Here is a 19,228-nt window from a genome sequence, read left to right as displayed (position 1 = left end):
GATCGTGTCATTTTGGTCGTGCCGATGTCCCGGGAAGTAAGCATCAACTGTTATGTACCTTTGTCCACCAGAACCTTCAGGGGTGTAGCTGGGCACAGCGTCGTCTATGAGGTGGTTTAAAGGTGTTGCTTCCTATGCATGAGTACTTGCGTTACGGATTTCCTTCTGTAGGTGAATTTTTCATGCCCCTTACTTTAAAAGGCACCGTGGTCAGAAAACATTTGTGCAATGCTCAGATTCCTGCGCCCGTTTCCTATGCACAGCACAGTTCAAATGAAAATGTCATCCATCATCCTCTCCAGAGGCCACTCATGAACCCCTGCCTGGCATGGGGGTGGGAACCATAATGCGAGGATGAATCAGAAAGCATGCCTCCGGGGGTCCAGTTTGCCCATGCGTGGATCTGTCCCAAATCAGGTCTGTTCAGACATGCCTGTGCCATCGGTACGTGGCCGCCGGCAAGTTTGCTCAGTGACACGCTTTCTTCATCCCATCCTGCAAAACCAACAACAGGTCCCGTTGGAGCAGCGGCTCCAAAAGGACCTAATGGATCAGCTGCATCAGCTCGCTAGGTTACGGTGACTTTGGGTGAAACCCCAAAGGGGTCATCTTATAGATTGTTCTGGAAGGACACAGGGGCTTATGACCAAGAAGCTTTCAGAAAACTGAAAACCACATTGGTGAGGAAAATGCCAGGGAAGGTGTGCCGGGGAATGCATCCCTTCGTGACAAGACCTCGGTTGTTCTGCGACAGTAGCAGGGCTGTTTCGGGGGAATGGCCCAGAGAAACCTTCCCCATCCTCCTTACAGCCTTGAGCTTACCCTTCCAGACTTCTTCTTGCCCCAGACTCAGCGAACGTCCCAAAGGAACACAATCTGAGACCTTGGAGGAAGCCCCCCCAAAAAATCCTCAAACCCAAACTCACTACCATCAGGTCAATGCAGACTCATAGTGAGCCTGTAGGACAGGGTAGAACTGCCCACCTGGGCTTCCGAGACTGCAACTCTATGTGGGAGTAGAAAGCCCCATCTTTCTCCTGAGGAGCCGCAGATGGTCTCGAACTGATAGTCTTGAGGACCGCAGCCACAGGCATAACCACTGTGCCACCCGGGCTCCTAAGGGAGGATTAGAGAGAGGGAAACACCACCCTCAGAAAGGGATAGCCTTAGATTAGGAAAGGGGGTTGGTGAATAAGCCAAGAAATAATAGCTTCCCATTTTGATCTTTTTGTATAATCAAGGTGTCTCAGATTTTTTTGGTAGTAATATTTTTTTAATTTGTCCTTGCACAGAAAGATCTGAAGCTTTTCCCTCAGGAGTATAAAATCAGCGTAAGACTGGACGGAAACATGCAGAGCAAACATTAGAACAGTTTGTATGTACAGCATAGTTCAGATGCTAGCATCTTGGCTGTACATTTCAAGTGATTGAAAGAGTCAAAGCAACACCATGATCACAACTGTGATATAGTAACAGGGAGGTCAGGTGATGAAACAATGAAGGACTCGCTGTGAACAGGAAGGCTGGCAGTTCAAGCCCATCCAGCCCTCCTAGGGAAGAAAGCTCCTAAAGATTAAAGTCTAGGAAACTCTGTGGGGCAGTTCTACTTTGTCATGTGGGGTCGCTGTGAATCAGAATCAACTGGGCAACATGTAGAAACAATAGTCTCAGTGCCCAATGGACACCCACATTGCTCTCCACTCTCTAGCACACAGGAAAGTCCCCAGGAAATCTTGCCTTGACACAGACTCTGCAAGTTGTGCTTCCTGTATCCCAGGTCACCCAGGCTCCGGCACTTGGCTGTAGAAAAGATGCGTGAATGCCTGATACAGAACTATCAACCAAGAGGTGCAGTTGACCTCACACTTCCACCACCCCAAACACACAGCTATGATAGATAAAGAGATATAGCATGATTAAAAGGACACAGCCAGGTTGAAAAATAAGAGGGGAAGAGTTGGTGGTTAGGATCCACCATATGTTTATGGTAATGGATACTAGTGATAAGTACACAACTGGATCAATGTAACGCATGTTATTGATGTGATTGCCCATGTGAGAAATGGTGAATTGGAATATATATGTATATATTTATACATGTATGTATATATTTATGTATATATTTGTGTATATATTTATACATATATATCCATTCTTCTTTTTTGCTTCCCCTCTGTTTTACCAAGCATCTTGACCTTTTCTAGTCTCTTCTGATAACATGTCTGAAATGCGTGAGAAGAAGTATCCCTATCCTCTCTTCTAAGGAGCATTCTGACTATACTTCTTATAAGCCAGATTTGTTTGTCCTTTGGCAGTCCCCGGCACATTCAATATTATTCACCAGACCATCATTCAAATGCACCCATTCTTCTTTGGTCTTCCTTATTCAATGCCCATCTTTCACATGCATACAAGGTGGTTGAAAATACCATGGCTTGAGTCAGGCACACCTTAGTCCTCAAAGTAACATCTTTGCCTATCAACACTTTAAAAGGGTCCTTGTGCAGGAGATTTACCCGGTGGAATGTGTTCTTTTATCTCTTGACTTCTGCTTTCATGAGCATCGATTGTGAATTCAAACAAGATAAACTTCTTGCCAACTTCAAATGCGTTTGGTTGTTGTTAAGTGCTATCCAGTCAGTTCTGACCCACAGTGATCCTGTGTACAACAGATCAGAACACTGCCTGATCCAGCGCCATCTTCACAATTGTTCCTATTCGTGAGTCCTTTGTAGAAGCCACTGTGTCCACCCATCTCCTTGAGAGCTCTCCCTTCTTTTTATGTCCCTGTACTTTACCGAACATGATGTTCTTCTCCAGGGACTTGTCTCTCCTACAGCATGTCCAAAGTATGTGAGATGAAATCTTGCCATCCTTGCCTCTAAAGAACATTCTGGCTGTACTTCTTTGAAGGAAATATTGTATATTACTATATGGACCCAAAGTAAACTCACTGCCAATGAGTGGATACTGACTCAGTGAACCTACAGGACGGAATAGTACTGCCCCTGTGATGTTTTGAGACTGGAACTCTTAACGGGAGTAGAAAGCCTCGTCTCTCTCCTGAGGAGTGACTGGTGGTTTTGAACAGCTAACCTTTGCAGGTAACAGCCCAACGCATAACCGCTGTGCCACCAGGGCGCCTCGTGTTCTTATCTATACTATAAGAATATATATTATTTGTATATTACAATACGAAATTAAGAAGACCGTCTCTGTGGATGGATAAGATCACCAGCATGGTGAACAGTAGCTGCACCCCAGCAGGCTGGGCGCTGGTCCAGAAGCAGACAGTGGCAGTCTGGATTTGGGTTCCAGTAAAGAGCTCTCACAGCACTCCATGAAAGATGAGGCCCAGAACCAGGTTCAATGCTTTAAGACACATCCTGGAATGGGGTCACATCTCCCTCCAGCCTCAAGAAAAGGCAGCTGATCAAAGCAACTGTCAGCCTGCTGACTGTAGTTATGGCTCTAAAGGAAACTGTGGACCTGGAGACGTGGAAGAATAGCCACAGCCTCATAATAAGAAAAAACCAAACTACTCATAACTCCATAGCAATGCACTTAGTATCCCCATTGCTCCTATAGAAGAGGAACTACAACCAGAGCCTGATCTGGACCAACGGCCTAGGCGTCCAGATGGTAGTAACCACAAAAACACTAGGGAGTGAAAGGGAAATTAATCTCCCACTCAAGATGAGCCTACAGACCAAACATTCCAAAGCACATGAAAACAAACAGCCAGCAAAATCAACTATTGGAAAGTGAATCCACTCCAGATGGCTAAAGGAATAGTGTTGGAAATTGTGTGTGTATGTGTGTGTGTGTGTGTGTGTATTCCTTAAGACAATTAAAAGGATAAAAGGATGAATAACTTTCATTTTTAAGTATAAATTATTAATCAAAAACATGAAGGACGATAAACAATTCTGAGTCTTAAATAAAAATATATAGCCATTGAAATAAATATTTAAGAAATAGAACAATGTGAAAACTAAAGAGAGGTATAGAAAAAAAATGTGAAGTAGAAAGTAGCAGTGAAGAATTAACCAAGAATGCAATGCAGAGACAAATAGATAGATAGAAATCTAGGTGAGAAGGAGGGAAGGAACTAAGGAGAGAATAGTGGGAGAAAAAGGAGAAAGGAGATCAGATACAAAAAAGATGATTCAGGGGTACCAGTAGTAATCTAAGACTATCAGGAGAATGGAGACAGGGAAAGCAGTATTTGGCATGATTATAAATGGAAATTTCTTAAAATTGGATATGTATGTCTTAGCTTAAATGTGTACGTGTATACTAAGTATAAGAGATACTTCACTGCCATTGAGTCATTTCCATCTCATGGTGACCCTCTAACACAGGGCAGAACTCCCTTTGTAAGTTAGTGAAGCTGTAATTTTCTACAGGAGAAGAAAACCTCATCTTTCTCCTGGGTCTCTTTAATTCATACTCAACTACTGTAGAGGGAGACTACATAATATCAAGAAAAAGGAGACAAAAGCAGATGCCCAATAAAATAATCATTATTAGACCATTAGCAGACCTCTCATCAGCAAATACCAAATAGCAGGGCAATATCTCCAAAGGATTAAGGGGAAAACATTGTCAACTGAGAATTTTATATCCAGCTATATGGTCACACCATAGTCATTTCAGACTTGTATCGTGTTTACCACTTCCTGATTAAAAGGGTATTCAGGGGAATGATGGGGGGATTGAGAATGAGTAGGGCAAAGGCAACCACAGTAAACAGAGCTATTTACTTATTTTTTAATCATTTTATTAGGGGTTTATACAACTCTTATCACAATCCATACATACATCAGTTGTGTAAAGCACATTTGTACATGCATTGCCCTCATCATTCTCAAAACATTTGCTCTCCACCTAAGCCCCTGGCATCAACTCCTCATTTTTCCCCTCCTCCCCTTCCCCCCTCCCTCATGAACCCTTGATAATTTGTTCATTATTTTGTCATATCTTGCCCTGTCCGATGTCTCCCTTCACCCACTTTTTTGTTGTCCATCCCCCAGGGAGGAGGTCACATGTAGAGCCATATAATTGGTTCCCCCTTTCTAACCCACCTTCCCTCTACCCTCCCAGTATCACCATTCACGCCACTGGTACTGAAGGGATCATCCTCCCTGGATTCCCTGCATTTCCAGTTGAGCTACTTACTTATTAAGACACATTGGTTGAATGAATTAAGTCTTGGTGTGTTGAAAATATTTTGTGTGTTATAAAGGATAAAACTAGAGCTAGATTTGAATCAGATGGAGCAGATGCTGCTTGGTGGTTAATTAAAAGTGCTAAGATGCTTCTCAGATTTTGGAGGAACACAGAAGACCAAATTTCTTCATTCTTTGCTAATGAAAAAAAATTCAAATAGAAATGTTAAAAATGTTAAAGTGATTTCCCCACCTACTGATCCTTCTGAAAGCCATTTATGAAATAATTATGAAAAGATTCTGGATGCCTACTCAGAACGCATCAAGTACTAAAAGTGTTTGAACTGCATTAAAGTGTTCAAGCTGCATTTTTAATATTGAAGTTGGCAGAACGCTATGCTTAAAAACAAAACAAAACCCCAAAATCCTCTAAAAAGTGTTAAGAATTAAAAAGCTTATGCTCACCATTTTTGCCAAGAAATTCCTTCTATGTTGGAGAACTTAAGGTCAACCATGGCTTCTTAAGTAATCCCCAATGGGCTTGACTTCTGCTTAAGGAAATTCTTTGTGTAACTCTTCTAGACATTATATGTGGAAGGGAGAAAAATGTTGTTAGCCAAAAAACCTGTAATTCTATGAACCAGGGACTGATAATGTATTCCATTTTTACCTTTGAAAATGTTTGTATAAATCTGGATTGGGCCTAGTGGTTTTGCACTTGAATCTGCTAACATCGATCCACCTAATTAAATTGCCACACAATTCTAGCAGAACCTGGGACATCAGCGGGTTAGTGAATTTGGCATTTGGAAGACTCTGGGCGTTACCTAGGGTGCTAGTCCAGCACCCACCTAAATTCAACAGGCCAGGTTGCTGCCTGCAGATTCCCATAGCCCCCGAGGCCCACTGTTCATTCACAATGGATAAACCAAGGCCAAACTCGTTGCCATTGGCAATTCCAACTCACAGAGATGCTGTAGAGCAGTGGTTCTCAACCTGTGGGTCGCAACCTCTTTGGGGGTTGAAGAACCCTTTCACAGGGGTCGCCCGATTCATAACAGTATCAAAATGACAGTTATGAAGTAGCAACACAAATAATTTTATGGTTGGGGGGGGTCACTACAACATGAGGACCTGTAGTAAAGGGCTGCGGCATTAGGAAGGTTGAGAACCACTCCTGTCTAGGATTTCTAAAGCTGTAAATATTTACAAGAATGGGCAGCCTTAATTTATAAATTATCAAGGGTTCATGGGGGGGGGCGGGGAAGGAAGGGAAAATGAGGAGCTGATACCAAGGGCTCAAGTAGAAAGCAAATGTTTTGAGAATGATGATGGGAACAAATTTACAAAAGTGCTTGACACAATGGATCTATGTGTGGATTGTGATAATAGTTGTACAAGCCCCCAATAAAATGATTTAATTATTAAGAGAGAGAGAGAGCGAGTAGGCAACTTTATCTTTTTCCCTTGGAGCTACTGGTGAATTTGAACCACCGACCTTGCAATTAGTAGTCCAACACGTACCCGCCTAAACCACTAGGACTTCTATAAGAATGGACGGGGAACACTAGAATGGACAAGGAGTTGACACTCTTGGCTGGACCTTCTTAGTGTTATGTTATACACCAAAGTTACATTAACTAATTTCTTCAGCAGAAGAGTGGGAGATCCTCAATAAGATGGATCGACGCAGCGGCTACAACATGGGCTCAGGCATGGGAACAATTAGGAGGATGCCCCAGGACAAGGCAATGTTTCCTTTTGTTGTGCTTAGGCTCGCGATGAGTCAGACCCATCCTGATAGCACCTAACAATAACAACAACAACAGCACTTTCTTCTTAAAAGATGCCGTGTGTCTTAAAGGACACTTGAGCACTTCAAATCAGTATGACAGTGTTTTCCTCTGTTGTGCCTAGAGTCAGAACCAGCTCTGCCGCCCCACCAGCAGCAGTGCAGACTGGTGTGGTGCACCTAGGAAACCTGTCCGTCACGCTTGCTGACCTGGCTTTTGTAGCGTCGTCTTTATTAAAGAGTAAAGGTGTGTGCCATCAAGTCGTCTCCACCTCATCGACCCCAGAGGACGGGGCCGACCTGCCGCAGGGGGTCTCCTGGGCTGTGCTTTCTACAGCAGCAGATTGCCAGGTCTGCCATGAAAGAGCTGGTGGGCTCAAACCACCGACCTTTCTTTGGCAGCCAGGAGCTTAACCATTGAGTGACCAGGGAAAAATAAGGGGGAGAAGAGCACTATCGGTAATCCTAGAATCCAGGGAGGTGAGGTTGGCGACAGATGTGTTTTTTCACATTTCCTTAGGGTGCCTTTTAATTCTGGGGCCCAGACAGTCGTGACCTCCTTACTGAGATGACATTCCTGAACCTACCCATCAGAATCACCTGCTTATAAACAGCCTGGGTCCCTGAGAGCCACCATGGCTGGGGAGCTGGATGCAGACTGCCCGCTTATAGAATTGAGAGCCGTCATGGCTGGGGAGCTGGATGCAGACTGCCCGCTTATAGAATTGAGAGCCGCCAGGACTGACAAGGAGCCCATCCGGCACAGGCAACAGGAGGTGGACGCAGTCCCCGGAAGCGGGTGGCAAAGTGGGGCAGAGCCTCAGACACAGAAGTGCTGCTCTTATGTGCTAAGTGACATAGTGGGAGAGAGGCGGGGTCTTGTAACAAGTGTGTGGCCAAATGGAATGAGAAGACCATGGAGTTTTGCCACAGACTTCTCAAGGCCCGCTTGTGGGTGACCCCACTGCGGAGAAACACAGGGCAGAGTTCCCTTCCGTTGTACACAGGCGCACTGAGTCGTCCAGACCAACTCGACGGCAGCCAACAGCATCCGCAGTAAGAAATGGTCAGAAAGCTCTGGATGAGGCAATCACATCGAGACAGAGAGGAGAACAGAGGCAAGGGAGGCTGGAGGAAGAATCATCACATCATGTGTGTAGACTTTCTCTCGGAGATGTTCAAATGCTTAGAAATCTGGCCCAACACCAGTTACAACATTGTCACTAAATGGTGCTGTTCAGAGGGGTGTCAGCCAGTGAGACATTTTAGGTTATATATATTCTAACACAATATTTTTTAGGTGCAATTAGGAATGGGGCTATCTCAGCTGTACAAGACCTTGCACCTTCGCCTGCTGGCCTCAAGTGCTGGTTTCGACTCGCGGAGAGCTCTCGTATCGAAGGAGGTTTCACACCCAAACCCGATCTGTAGAACTGAACCCAGCACAGCTCTCCTGGCATCTGCAGGGCAGGGGGTCTCCAGGCTCTGGTGCACCTTCCCCCCAACAGGAGCCCTCTGAGTCACCTGACTATTCCTTTATCTTGTGCTCTAATCCCGTCTTTCTGGGCCCTCGATTAGCCAGAGCTTTGGAGAGGGCTGCGTGGCCCTGGCTGTAGACAAAGGATCATTCCAAGGCTAGAGAAGGACTCAAGACCTGACAGTGAGTCTGCAGTGACACTGTCCTTTCCTGCTGTCCCCTGAACCAGTCTTCTCTGTGGACATGTGAGTCGTGGCATGAGGGGTGGGACTTGAGGTCCCCACCCTCAGCAGCCATCGTCCCTGTTTTCTCAACACGCCACCTCTCTTACCAAGTTTACTACAGTCCCTGCAGGCTGCTTATTTGATGAAATAAAATAACAAACCTCTCCAGTATACTCTGCATTCATTCTACTCCCATTTATTATATATACATACAATGTTGTAGAGAGAGAATTAAAATGCATATTCTATATAAATGTATCTATATATAAAACTTTCCCCTGCCACCTCCATCGACTACCATTTATTAAATACATTGGTATCTATTCAGTAAATGGAGTCCTTTGGGGGGGTGAACAGTTGACATGCTTGGCTGTTATGCAAAGACCAGAGGCTCTGCTCCACCAGGAAGCAGCTCATAAGAAAATCCTGGAAAATCTACTTTCAAAATAGCAGCCGTTTAATCCCTAGGAAGCACAGTTCTGCTCAGACACACATAGGTTTCCCGAGTCAGATTCCACTCCACCATGGCCCTTGGTCAAACTAAGAATCAATAAATGTCCATTCCCAACACCTTCCCCTCCCCGTCTCCACCGTTCAGAACAGGGCCCTGTCTTTAGGTGAAAGGATTGTTCATTATTAAAATACAAATACTTCTGAGAAGCCTCCGAAACGTGATAGCTTGTTCATATTCCTGCTAGCCCTCATGATGCGGTCGTTTCCACCTGGCACCTAGTGAGAGCAGCTTTGGGTGGGCAGGAGTCAGGGAGGCTTCTAGAGCGGGCCAGGTGTCCCCACTCGAGAGGAAGACCTTCACGGTCACATGGACAGACAGGGACAACAGACGTCGCACTGAGTCAGCCACTCTCAGAGGGTAGTGTAGACCTGAGGGTGGCTGGATGTTGTGTTTGGTCAACTCACTGGCTGAGCCCGATCATCGGCACAGATCTTCAAGGATGGCCTCAAGTGGAATCCCATCTGTGGAAGGGATGGGGTCCTCTCTGTGGAAGGCCCAGGATCCTTGCCGCTGAGTGAAGCAATTGGTCAGGGCCACGGCCTTCCTTGTACTCACAGTGGGCATCTCATACAGGAACCCAGCATCCTGAATGGTGCGCCAGCCCTTCCTCACTTCTCTCCCCGGTTCCATAGCTCCGGAGTCGGCATCGTCTCTACTCTGGCATGAGGCGATCTGCTGCCAGATCCCCTTCTTCCCTGGGGTCCCTTTGTGGTTTGCCACCCCCACCATGTTCAAGTGTACACTTCCATAATGTAATTTCAACTGTACGCTGCATGGTAACCGCTTGGGCAACATCTGACTGCTTATATGCCTGTGGCCGTAGGCCAGAGTGCCATTCAAAAGCCCCAACACCCATGCTGGTGTTGTTGTTGTTGTTGTTGTTGTTAGGTGCTAGCAAGTCGGTTCCAATCCATAACAACCCTGAGCATAACAGAAGGAAACACTGCACAGTCCTGGGCCTCTCTCATCATCCTTCCTGTGCTGGGCCCATTGTTGCGGCCACTGTGCCTGCCCCTCTTCTCTGACCAAGCCCCATAGACTCTACTCTATTACAAACCCAAGGTTCATGATAACAAACAGGATAGTTTGCAACATACACCAAAACACAAATTCTTATAATAAAAAAAAAACATCGGAGTCTTAGTGTACTTGCATTTTTACCTTCATTTTCTCACATAAGCATTTTTTATAGTTCCTTGCCTTTGGGAATATTTTAAATGACTATAATGATTTCACACATAGATATATTATAGTTTACCAAATCTCTATCATTGAATTGCTTTTGCTATTTTTTTTTCTCTTTAAAACAATTCTATGATCACTACTTGGGAAGTAAAAGTCAAGGTGTCACTTTGAAGTCTGAGGTGTGCGTGACCAGGCCCTGGTATTTTCAGTACCTTTGTTTGCATAGGAGAGCTAGTCAATGAATAATGGAAGCCAAAATTGACACATGTGAATTACAGTGTTGGCAAAGAGTATCAATATGCTATGAACTGCCTGAAAAATGCATTCATCTGTCTCGGAAGAAGAGCCAGCGTGCTCCCTAGAAAGGCGGATGGCCTGTCTGCGTGGATTGTGATAAGCCGTGTCCGAGCCCCCAGTGCGATGATTTTAATAATGAAAGGGAAGGAGGGCGTCAAGACTTCTCTCCTGAACTTTGGACTTGTCATCAGCAGGGACCCGTCCCTGGAGAAAGACATCGTGCTTGGTAAAGTAGAGGGTCCACACGAAGGGGCAGGCCCTCCACCAGACGGACTGACGCAGCCCTAGGCTCAAACACGGACTCCTGGGAAGCCGGTGCCAGATTCTGGCAGTGTTTCCTTCTGTTGGGTCCCTGTGAGTCAGCACCGCCTCGGTGACACTTAACGACAGCAGTGAGGAGCCTGTCAGACACACAGCTAGAAACTCACCAGGAGTGGACAGGGTGTCAGGCTGTTCTCCTTGCTTACAACAGTGGCGAAAAGCGGTACTGGGCAGGCCTGGGGTGCCCCGCGGAGAGGGAAGGACTCCTCCCTGCTCTGCCAGAGAGAGGGCATCATTAATTATTCAAATCGGGCAGGAGCGTTCAGTGGGAGAGCAAGGGTACCTGGCCAGCTGCCACTTCAAGTCCATTAAGCCCTCTCTAAAATGCCTCACTTGATCCATCTGGATCTAGCTCCGATTTTTTTACAAGGCTTGAAAAAGGCTTAGCAGGGTGCAAAGAAAGTGAACTGAGACCACACCCACTCCCTCTTCCTAAACTCGTCTCCAAGGGGGCTAATCGTTTGGTGGCTCCAGTGAGTTAGGGTTCTGATCTGCCTTCCTGGCAAAGGGCACCCAGTGTTTCCTGCGCTGCCTCTTCTGCGGTGTGCACGTTGGGCCGATGGTCCTTCCGCGTGTGCTCCATCTTCTCCCAGTGTCTGTGGTCTTCGAGTATGATGGCGCGTTGACTTTCAAATCCAGGTCCGGTCCACCTTGGGCAGGGGCTCTGCTCGGCCGTGCCACCCCACGGTGTTACGTCCAGAGCAGGGGGAACTAGCACAAGGTACAAAGTGGGGCAGCCAAGTGTCTGGGCTGCTTTTTCCAATGGCTCCTTTGTTTCCTTCCCCCTCCCTCCCTCCCGCCACATTGTGCCCTGATTTCAACCGCACATCAGTGGTACATTCCATATTTCGGTACTTTTCTTTCTCTGTGTGTGAAAATATTTCGGAACCACCAGGAATCATGTTTCAAACACGAGCTGAAGGAAGCAGGCGGGAGTGTGAGAGGAAAAACCAGAGATGTCGCACAGCCCGCTGCCATCAATCCCATTTGCACTCAAGTGGCCCCACCTAGGTTTCCGAGGCTGTCAGTCTTGATGGGGGCAGACAGCCTCCTCTCGCTCCTGTGGAGCAGCTAGAGGCTCTAGCTGCTGGCCTTATGGTCAGCAATCATCTTAAGGGTTGAGTAGCAAGTAAGCAAGTTTGCATACATGATTCCCAACCTCCGTAAAAGCCCAAGGGAGCAAATATCTGTCCGCATTTTATGGATGAGGAAATGGAGCCCTAAGAAGTGGTCATTCGGATCCAGTCAGGGGCAGTATAGCACCGATGAAACCTTCAACATTCCTCTTAATGCTTCCCCCTCTCTGCGCCTCCACTGTCATGACCCAGTTCTACATTACAAATCCAGCTAGACCTGAGCATGTACACGAGTTCAGATAAGAGCTGGAAACACAGGGAATCCAGGACAGATAAACCCTCAGGACTAATACTGAGAGTAGTGATACCAGGAAGGGAAGGGTAAGGCGGAACCGATCACAATGATCTACATATAACGCCCTCCCAAAGGGATGGACAACAGAAAAGTGGGTGAAGGGAGAAATTGGACAGTGTAAGACAAGAAAAAAAATAATTTGTAAATTATCAAGGGTTCGTGAGGGAGGGGGCAGGGAGGAAGGGAAAAATGAGCTGATACCAAGGGCTCAAGTAGAAAGAAAATGTTTTGAAAAGGATGATGGCAACATATGTACAAATGGGTTGACACAATGGAAGTTAGGATTGTTATAGAGCTGTGAGAGCCCCAGTAAAATGATTTTTTTAAAAAAAAGAAGTGGTTATTTGCCGAAAGCACTTGTTAGGGCCAAGAAGTGAATTGATTGTCCGATACAAAGGCATTATGGGTGGTGAAGTGAAATTTCTTAATATGACTCTTCTACTCATAAACCCTTTGGTGATATGTTGTAAATCCCAATCCCTGGATGCCTGTGATTATAATCCTGTTTTGGAGGGAGCTCTCTCTTATGCTCATAGACAGGATTAAGATAGGATGCATTCTGAACCCCACCTCACTAGAGGGGTGGACCAAGCCATCTGAGAAGCAGGAAGTGAGCGGATTCCTGGGACCATCAAGGAAGAAGAGACCCCAGGGGAGGGTGGCAGAGGCAATGCCAGGCCGAGGCAAGGAGACCACAGGGTGCGGCAGAGGAGCAGAACTGAGGCCATGAGACTGTGAAGTAGAGCAGCAGGTGGTCTCCCTGACCCAAGAACGCAGAGACCAAGAGACTGAGAGGTTGACAACCCAAGACAGAGACTTGACTACTGGCTGAGGAGAGTGTTTCCGAGGGTCAGTGACTGTGTCCCTTCTGCTTCCTGGTCCTGACTTGTTGGGACCTGTTAACTTTCTGGTACCCTCTCCCCCCCAACTCCAAGTTTTATCTGTGAGCTCTGGGCGGCCAAGGCCTCGAATTTGCAAACCCAGCAGAAAAGGGAAGCGTAGTGGGAGAAGTGGTTGGTTGGGGTCAGAAGAGAGTAAGGACAAATGGAGGATGGAGGCATGTCTCACCTCTGCCTCGTGGCAGGTGGCCTGGGGCTGGTGAGGAGATGGATTCTCCTTCTCCCTTGTGTAGGCAGACGTGTGGCCTCTGCGTGGCGGCCACAGTATGTTCAACCACATACCACCACATACCACCGACCCAGGAAGTCTGCCTGTCGTGAGGGCTGCATCTGAACTGGAGAGAGAGTCCACGGACAAACAGCCGTGATTTCATGTGCCTTTCAGACTTTGCACACCCCTTGTGAGCCTCCCGCGGGTGCTTAGTCATCATGATTCTGACATAGAAGTCACTGCACAGAGAAGCACATTTCTACACATCTCTAACAATGTCTTAATTGATTAAGATGTCAGTCGTAGCGAATTCTTCCAACAGATACTTATTAGGCGCCAACAGTAGGCCTCCAGTTGGCTGCTAGTGGTAATGGGCGGGTGACGTGGCTCTCAACATGGCTGTAGTCGGGTTAATGCCTTTGGGCTGCTGGGAAAGGGCAGATCAGGTGGAGGGGGGCACTTGACACAACACGGAAGTAGCCCGGCTCTCTCTGTGCCCGGCCAGGACACCACAGGGCTATAAGGCACAGAGAGGGTCGTCTAAGCTGTGTTCTCCGTGGCACGCCCATGTCACGTAGGTGAGATTCCCTGCTTCCACTGCTGGGCTCGAGACAGAGCACTTGGGGGGACCGGCCACCTCACTGCTGTGTTTTCTCTTTTAGGACATCAGCGAGTGTATTCTCGAGAACTATCCTGAGTGCTCCAACCCCAGGCTGTTTTACATCATCCCGTACTTTTGTGGACAGCATCCCAGATGCAGGTAAAGGCTCAGGCCCTGCTGGGCTCCTGCACCAGACTGGCTTGGCTGCCAGGGAGCTGGTATCCCTGGCCTCCTGACCTCCTGGCATCAGTCAATGTTTACTGTCTGTGTTGGGCCGGGTTGATGAGAGAAACAAATCCAGAGACACATCTGTGTATAAGGAAGAGCTTTATCTCAAGAAGTAATTATTTATCAAGAAAACATCCCAGCCCAGTCTACCTCAAGCCCCAAAGTCTGAAACTAGTGCGTAAAGTCCCCCTTCAGACTCTTGCAGCCACGTGCCATGGTGCAGAACGCAGGAAGATCACAGGCCAGTGGGTGCAAAGTCGCACCAATCCAATGGCAGTGGCTCTGGCAGCCATCTGGGTCGATCTGCAGGAAGGTGAAGGCAGGGAGAGAGGAGGAGGTGCCCAGGACCCTCCTTATGAGAAGGCCACACTCACAAGGAGGCACCCTCAGGCTGATTGACAGGTTGAGCACCGCACGTACACTTTCATATATCTTCCAGTTGACATGAAATTACGCACCGACCACACAGTCTACCTCTATAGCTCTCGTGTGAGACTCTGGGCCTGGCAGAAGCGATGAAATCAACAAGCATGGTCTTAATTACAGTGCTTCCACCAGGCCTCGGGAGATGCCATTGCCCTCTTCTATAGATTTCAAGCCTGCTGGCACTACTAATTCGGAGCCTTGGTGGCATAGTGGTTACTCATTGGGCTGCTAACTACAAGGTCAGTAGTTTGAAACCACCCACCACTCTGCAGGGGAAACGTGTACTCCCACGGAGTCGCTGTCTCCTGTTCCTCCCCATCCTATAAGGTTGCTGTGAGACAGAATCGAGGTTGGCTTTGAATGTTAACTCTATTCTTCTTTCAACAAAGATTGAGGAAGGACTGACTGAGCCCAAGGCCCAGGGCTGGGCACTCGGCCCAGTTAGTAAGCACGGAGGCCAGGAGGGAGGGACACTGGATGGAGAGGCCCAGGGAGGCTGTGGAGGAGGCCCTGCGTGGGCTGCTCCCTGGAGGAAGCTGGACTGGAATGTGTGCAAGTGTGTGTGTGTGTGTGTGTGTGTGTGTGTGTATGTGGGAGGGTGCGGGGGCAGAGGTAGAAGGGGTAAGCTTTTCAGCCTGCTGTTGCTGCCTTTCTCCAACCGATCTCTGACTTAGAACGGATCTTTCTCTCCACCAAGGGAGCCTGGTGAGTGGGCCCTTGAACGAGCAAAAGTGAACGTGAACGAAAACTTCCTGCTCGTGGGAATTCTGGAAGAGCTGGAAGACGTGCTGCTTTTACTGGAAAGATTTTTACCTCATTACTTCAAGGGTGTGCTCAGTATCTACAAAAACCCAGGTAATGCCACGTCCGGGCCCAGGTAACGCCACATCCGGGCGATCCGGCCCCACTCACAGGCCTCTGGAGGTCACGGGGTGGGAGCAGCCTTCCCTCGCCTGCCTGCAGATGGGCTGGATGGCTGAGCAGGAATGGTTAGAGCCCGAGGTGTGGGTCCCAGAAGCTGGAGCTCCAGGTTTCCAGGGCGGGGGCTCCCGGTCTCCTTTGGGAAATGAAACAGACACCCGTGTCTGGTGCCATCTCTGCGCCGATGTATCGCCGGCCCTCAGAGGCACACCCTCTAGCCGCTCAAGAGAGAGAACAGCAGACTGAAGTATAGTTTTGATTTGCGTGTGATCGATCCAGTGGTTTCCAAACAGAAGGAGGAAAGTAAAGGGGGCAGCGAAGCAGTTCAGTGGGTTGCTCTCGCTACGGTCACAAGTCTGATTGCTTTCGGAAACCCACCATTCAAGCTCCCCGCCGCCGTTTTGTTTCATCTTGGGAGGAAGCTGAGCAAGGTGCATTCCCTTCCCGTCTCCTAACCAGCCGCCAGGACAGCTTGGCGACTTGTTCCCCAATCTGGTTCTGGTTTGGTTTGGGTGTCCTGGAACTGGGGGGCGCAGGGGTGGGGGCTTGTGGAAATGCAGCCTCGCGCTGGACGTCAAGTCCACAGCCCAGCAGGGCCCTGGAGCCACGCCTACCTCCTTGGCAGGTACCAAGGCCAGCTCAAGAGGGTCCTCCCTGGAGCTGTGCTAGAGGGTGGCCTTCCCTCCATCAGGGATGCACTGGGGAACCACAGGGAGCCCTGGTGGTTAAGCCTGTGGCTGCTAACCAAAAGGCTGCTGGTTCGAAGCCCCCCCACCTCCCCAAGCTGTTCTGTGGAAGAAAGGTGTGGCAGCTGCTTCTGTAAAGATTACAGTCTCGGGACCCCACGGGGCAGTTCTGTGCTATGCTTCAGGGTGGGTGCAAGTCAGAGTCCCCCAGACGGCCCAGAAGAGCCACTTCAGAGGAGCTACAGCAGAGGGTGGGCGCCGCCTTCCTCTGCCAACGTTAACCTCCGACCTGCCACATGGAAACCCAGCTTGAAGCCTCTAGGCACTCCTGCACCTGTATCGGCAGGGCGGGAAATATGGTCTGAGTGTCAAAAAGCTTAAGAACCCGACCGAGCTGGCTTTGAAACTAGGCCTTCCCGTGCCTTTTGAACCAGAACGTAAGGAGCCAGTCGTTAGCTCTGGAGGGCAATCAAACAGAGTCCGTTGGGCAGGGAGAGAGCTCATCCCCGATCAGCCTGCGTGGAAGAAAAGGGTTTGCTTTTCCCCCTCCAGAGAAAACAGTGTGTGTAGCACGGACTTATAAGGACGAGCAAAATTAAAATGAACACATGCTGGCCCCGGTGCTTGGGAAGCAAGCATATCAGATGCAGGAGGCCCATGAGGTGCTAGTGGTGAAGCCCTCAGCTGCTAACGAAAGGCTGAGGGTTCGAGTCTTCCCTGGGGTGCCTCGGATGAAAGGCCCGGTGACCTGCCACGGAAAGGCCCATGGAGCACGGCTCTAGCTCTGCACACCTGACCAGGCGTCCAGATCCACCCAACAGCACTGGCTTCTCACGGAGCCCCTCGCCCTCACCTGTCCTGGCACCTGGAACTAATGGCCTTCCCAGGAGGCCATACCCCAGCACCCCACATGTCAACTTCAAGAGGCGATGGGCCTGAGCCCCTAAATTGCTTTTTAGAAATTGTCATGAAGCTGGTGCACTACGGCCGACACGAAACCTGGGGCCTTAGCCAGTTTCAAGGCCCCCCCTCAGTGCCACATGCACATTGCTGTGCGGACGTCACCACTATCCAGTTCCAGAGCATTGTCATCGCCCCAGAATGAAACCCGGTACCCAGTCAGCAGTCCCTCTGGCTGCCTCCCCCCTCCCCCCCCCCCCCCCGACTCCTGCAAAGCACTGACCCAGCTGTGGCTGCCTCCGCCTAGGCTTGTTTCTGACCAAGTCCGTGTGTCTGCCCGAGACCACAGATCACCCAGTTAGTGTCAAATTGGTTAGAGCAGTGGTTCTCAACCTGTGGGTCGCGACCCCTTTGGAGGTCAAACAACCCTTTCACAGGGGTCACCCGATTCATAACAGTAGCGAAATTACAGGTATGAAGTAGCAATGAAATACTCTTATGGTCGGGAGGGGTCACCCCAACATGCACTGTATTAAAGGGTCGTGGCATGAGGAAGTTTGAGAACCACTGGGTTAGTTATCAGCCACAGCTCCGCCTTTACCCTTCCTGGTCTCCCTTCACCTTTTATTCCGCCCTAAAAACCTCTTGTGAATGAGTTTCATAGCTGAGTGATTGGAGAAGGAAGAACATCTAAACTCCTAAGTTATGGAGTGACTTTGTCCTTAGGTTCCAACTCCTAGTAGCCCCGTGTACAATAGCCTGAGACAGTGCCCGGTCTGTACCATCCTGTCCAACCCTTCCTGTGGTGGAGCCTGGAATTGCAGCCCCTGGGCTGTTCCGTCTCGTTGAGCAGAGTCCTCTTGTTCACTGCCCTGGACGTTCCCAAGCACGATGTCCTTCCTGATAACATGCCCAGAGACCATGAGACCAAGTCTATCGCCATGTGTCTAAGGAACCCGCTGGCTGTCCATCTTCTTCCCCCGGTGTCTTTGTTCTTCTGGCAGTCCATGGAACAATCACTTTCTTCACCAAACCATAACTCAGAGGCTTCTTACGCAGTGTCTACATTTCTCAAGCGTGCGTGTGATTGAAAATACCATGGCTTAGATCAGGTGTTTCCCTAGTACTCCAAGTGGCATCTTTTGCTTTAAAAGGCCTTTTACAGCAGTTTCACCCAAGGTTTGACTTCAATCATAATTTCTTTAGCAGCTAAAATCATCATGAAAGCCAAAGTAAATAAGCACATTAATGAAAAGCAGGGAACATGTGAATATGTGTGGTAGGGACTGCCCTCATTTGAACCTCCCCGCGTAAAGCCTCCACTGGCCAGCGACCACCCTGTTCTGGCTTTGTAGCACCACCTAGTGTCCAAAGGTGGAACTACACACTCTGAAGCTGACCTGGCACTTTCCTTCTTTCCAGGCGACATGCCTGCTTCCTTTCAATTCTCTCGTCACTCAGCTCCTAGCATAACACCAGTGTCCCTTTTCAACCTGTTTCCATTACAAACTTAAACATCAGGAGACCCCATTAGGGAATGCACTGGGCTTTTGTGGGATGCCCTGAGAACTTAGGCGTGATTCACAGGCTGCATTGGGAGGTCTCCATCCATTCAGAAAATGGGGACTTTGCTTCAAAATACAGTTACTTTAATTTAAATAGGTCTTTTTCTTTTCTTCTTAAAATCATTTTATTGGGGGCTCGTCCAACTCTTATCACAATCCATCCATCCAATGTGTCAAGCACATTTGTACATTTGTTGCCCTCATCATTCTCAAAACATTTGCTTTCTACTTGAGCCCTTGGTATCAGCACCTCATTTTTTCCCTCTCCCTCCCAGCCCCTCTCCCTCATAAACCCTCGATAACTTATAAATTATTATTATTTTGTCACGTTAATTTAAAGACTTTTATATGCAAGTATGATGGAGAGACAAAACCACCA

General features: G+C 48.3%; 1 protein-coding gene across 1 annotated transcript in view; it reads left to right on the top strand.

Annotated features, from left to right (window-relative positions):
• The window catches only part of UST (uronyl 2-sulfotransferase), a 340,533-nt gene that overhangs the window by 274,045 nt on the left and 47,260 nt on the right, over positions 1 to 19,228 (top strand). The window contains exons 6-7 of the mRNA XM_075554408.1: positions 14,185 to 14,282; positions 15,475 to 15,632. Of these exons, the coding sequence (XP_075410523.1) occupies positions 14,185 to 14,282; positions 15,475 to 15,632 (256 nt within the window). The remainder of the gene's footprint in view (positions 1 to 14,184; positions 14,283 to 15,474; positions 15,633 to 19,228) is intronic.

This window comes from Tenrec ecaudatus, chromosome 7 (genome assembly GCF_050624435.1).
Source record: "Tenrec ecaudatus isolate mTenEca1 chromosome 7, mTenEca1.hap1, whole genome shotgun sequence".
In the NCBI taxonomy this organism is placed as follows: domain Eukaryota; kingdom Metazoa; phylum Chordata; class Mammalia; order Afrosoricida; family Tenrecidae; genus Tenrec; species Tenrec ecaudatus.
Note: the sequence above shows the minus strand (reverse complement) of the source record. Positions and strands in the feature narration are given on the sequence as shown.